The sequence below is a fragment of the Octopus bimaculoides genome, chromosome 25, assembly GCF_001194135.2.
Source record: "Octopus bimaculoides isolate UCB-OBI-ISO-001 chromosome 25, ASM119413v2, whole genome shotgun sequence".
Classification (NCBI taxonomy): domain Eukaryota; kingdom Metazoa; phylum Mollusca; class Cephalopoda; order Octopoda; family Octopodidae; genus Octopus; species Octopus bimaculoides.
In genome coordinates this window covers 26,007,645-26,010,848 of record NC_069005.1, presented here as the reverse complement: position 1 = coordinate 26,010,848, position 3,204 = coordinate 26,007,645, and the positions used below count along the sequence as shown (strand labels likewise).

The 3,204-nt window shown below is 36.2% G+C and overlaps 1 protein-coding gene across 1 annotated transcript in view; it reads right to left on the bottom strand.

The window, feature by feature from the left end:
* LOC106877588 (SANT and BTB domain regulator of class switch recombination) overlaps positions 1 to 3,204 on the bottom strand; it is a 24,990-nt gene that overhangs the window by 19,586 nt on the left and 2,200 nt on the right. The window contains exons 3-5 of the mRNA XM_052976625.1: positions 2,604 to 2,772; positions 1,431 to 1,462; positions 1,181 to 1,215 (exon numbers count right to left, since the gene is read on the bottom strand). Coding sequence (XP_052832585.1) covers positions 1,181 to 1,215; positions 1,431 to 1,462; positions 2,604 to 2,772 — 236 coding nt within the window. The remainder of the gene's footprint in view (positions 1 to 1,180; positions 1,216 to 1,430; positions 1,463 to 2,603; positions 2,773 to 3,204) is intronic.

The window sequence follows — 3,204 nt, the reverse complement described above, 5'->3', positions numbered from 1 at the left end:
CTTTCACATACAGAACTTTTCCTATAGTGTACTAACGATCTGGTATAATTGCTCACGTGTTATTGACTCTCTTTCTATCTGCTGTAAACACTCATACACACATGTATCACTCACATACACACTTTTCTTTGTATGACGGCCTGTCTTTGATTATGTTATTATATGTCGCATTCACACTCTCACACAGACATACATCTTTAACGCTACAATAAATATATCTGTTATTCATCTTATACGGTTGTGGTCTTTCATTACTGGTCATCTATGTTATCGTCGCATAACATATTATATATATCCTCTTTGATATATATATTTGTATGTTCGACCGTGTGACGCGTTTAAATAAAAGGAGTCCTCGGTTTTTCCATTCGTCACCATTGCTCCTTTTATGAGTTCGCACAGTCATCCCTTACATATATATATATATGTAAAGGTTATGAAGGGTATTGGAGTCAACCAAACCCTAAAGTTACAGGTAATACCGAGTAAGTGCTGTATACCGACTAGTTTTGCCCCTGTCATTGTATCAACATGAGTGGGGGATATAACGTAGGTCGTGTATTAGCGTGTGTATGTATATAAAGAAAGAAAAAGATAAAGAGACCAATGGCAAAGTTAGAATTATATAATTCTAACTTTGCCATTGGTCTCTTTATCCTTTTCTTTCTTTATACATATATATATATATATATATATATATATATATATGCTTCTTATTCGGATATAAGATGGAAAAAAGTGGTGGGTGACATTCCAAGCATGGCTCTTCCTCAGAAAGAGGAAAGAAGAAAGGTCCAGAGAGAATATATAGTTACACATACTTTCACACACACACATGTGTGTTTGTTCATATCCCAACACCACGCACACACACTGTGTCTTTGAATTCACTTGTGCCACATTCTTGACAAATAACATGTTGTCTGATGATTCACTTCCATTGTGACTCACTTTTAATCATAGTTATGGGCTTCATAAGGGTCAAAAGCAACTGGAGGGGTCATTTTAGACAACAATGTGAAGAAGACATTGCAAGTAATAGTTGTGGACACGGTAGACAAAGAATGAAATAGAAAGGTAGACAAAGAGAAAGAGAGAGAGGACAGATAGAAATGTAGAGATAAATAATAAAGAATAAATAAATAATAAAGAATCTGCTTGAAAGAAAGTCAGAACTTACACTTTTTCTGTTATGTCTTCTGGGATGAATGTAGGCTGAAAAAGGAAAGTAAATACTTATAAGAAGATTCAGAAAGGGATACCATGAAAATGGGATCGATAAAATAGGCACCAGTTGAGGATTGGGGTCGATGTAATCAACTTATCCCCTCCCCCAGACAGCTGACACGTGACGGCAGCAGCTGCTGCACATAAAGCTCAATAACGCTCTAATGCATGGACAAACTGCAACAAAAAGGAAAAGTCTTTACCTTCTCTGTATGATGTTCTTTATCTTTAAAGCCTGCAACAAAAATATTCCAATTCTTAATACTCTGTGTGTGTGTGTGTGTGTGTGTAATTTGATAATAAAACCTACAAGGTCTTGTTAAATACAACTACCCAGGTTTCCTAGTCGAAACATTAATTTATTACCATTTTTCTAGCTGAGACCAAGACCATTTGTCAATTGCTTTTTTTTAAGCAGATGACATTCAAAACAAAAGGACTCTGATAAAGAAGAAGACAAAAAGAAGAACGCAAGGGAGATAACCAACATTACAATAACCCAATGTCGTTACAATAAACAGATGTAAGTAAGATATTATTGGTTTACTGTGTTGTCTGCTGGTCTATTTTTAAATTCCACCAAGATGTATTTCTTAAGATGTGAACATACAGAAAAAGTCTCATTTCTGGAATTTACGTAATCATTGGAGGCTCTCAAGTTCCTTAACCCTTTTGTTACCAACCCAGCTGAAACCGATTCTGGCTCTGTAGTACAAATGTCTTGTTTTCAAAAGTTCCGAATTAAAATCTTCCACCAAACCTTAGTCACAATTTATGTTCCTAACACCTGCTTAAATGATAACTAAGTTATTTTACTAAATTCTTTGTTATGTTTAACCCTTTTGATGCCAACCCACACGAAACTGCCTCTGGCTCTGTAGTACAAATGACTTGTTTTCAAAAGTTCTGAATTAAAATCTTCCACCAAACCTTAGTCACAATTTAAGTTCCTCACACTAGATTAATGATAATTGAGTTATTTTACTAAATTCTTTGTTACATTTAAAATAATTAAAAGAAACACAGAACATCTCAAAATAAATACGGTAACGAAAGGGTTAAGGGATATAGTTTTCCAAGAGAGCACACTGAACATCATTTGGACCTGTTAATACAGGGGTCTGGCTCTGGAGAAAATTTCCAATTTGGTGTCGGATTTGGTCCCTTTGCCTTTAATCCTCCAGATTAATGCTAAGACTCGTGGTGCCTAAAATTTGAAAAATGGTTGTTATATCTGGATTCAAATTAATATTTACACTGACCAATACATTTGGAAAATATTTTATAATAATACTGGCCCCCAATTGCCCTCGAGGTTCTTTTTCCTGTTACTGTAACCATAAACAGATAATAGGGACCAAGTAGATATAACTGACCTTTGAATTTTGGATGTCCAATTGGGGCTTTTTTGGTGAGGAGGGGGTCAATGCTTGACCCTTGAATTTCTTGTGGGGGCAACTGTTGATGATTCAAACCTTCAGAAGGGTAGTTATTCGGATTCATGTGTTTGTCCTTAATGAGGAGTTCTTCAAAACGGTGAGCACACTGCAAAGTGTAATTTGTACAGCGATATGAAAGAGAAAAAAAAAATTGTTAATACTTCTCATAATCACCATCACCATCATCATCGTTGTTGTCATCGTCATCATCGCTGTCATCATGTCATCATCATCATCATCATCATCATCATCATCATCATCATCACCATCACCATCATCACCATCATACTTATCTTCATCACCCCCACAATCATCAATGTACACATCATCCGCATATTCACTGGTGTCATATAGGCGTAGAAGTGGCTGTGTGGTAAGTAGCCTGCTTACCAACCACATGGTCCCAGGTTCAGTCCTACTGTGTGGCACTTTGGGCAGGTGTCTTCTACTATAGCCTCGGGCTGACCAAAGCCTTGTGAGTGGATTTGGTAGACGGAAACTGAAAGAAGCTCGTTGTATATATATATATATATATATA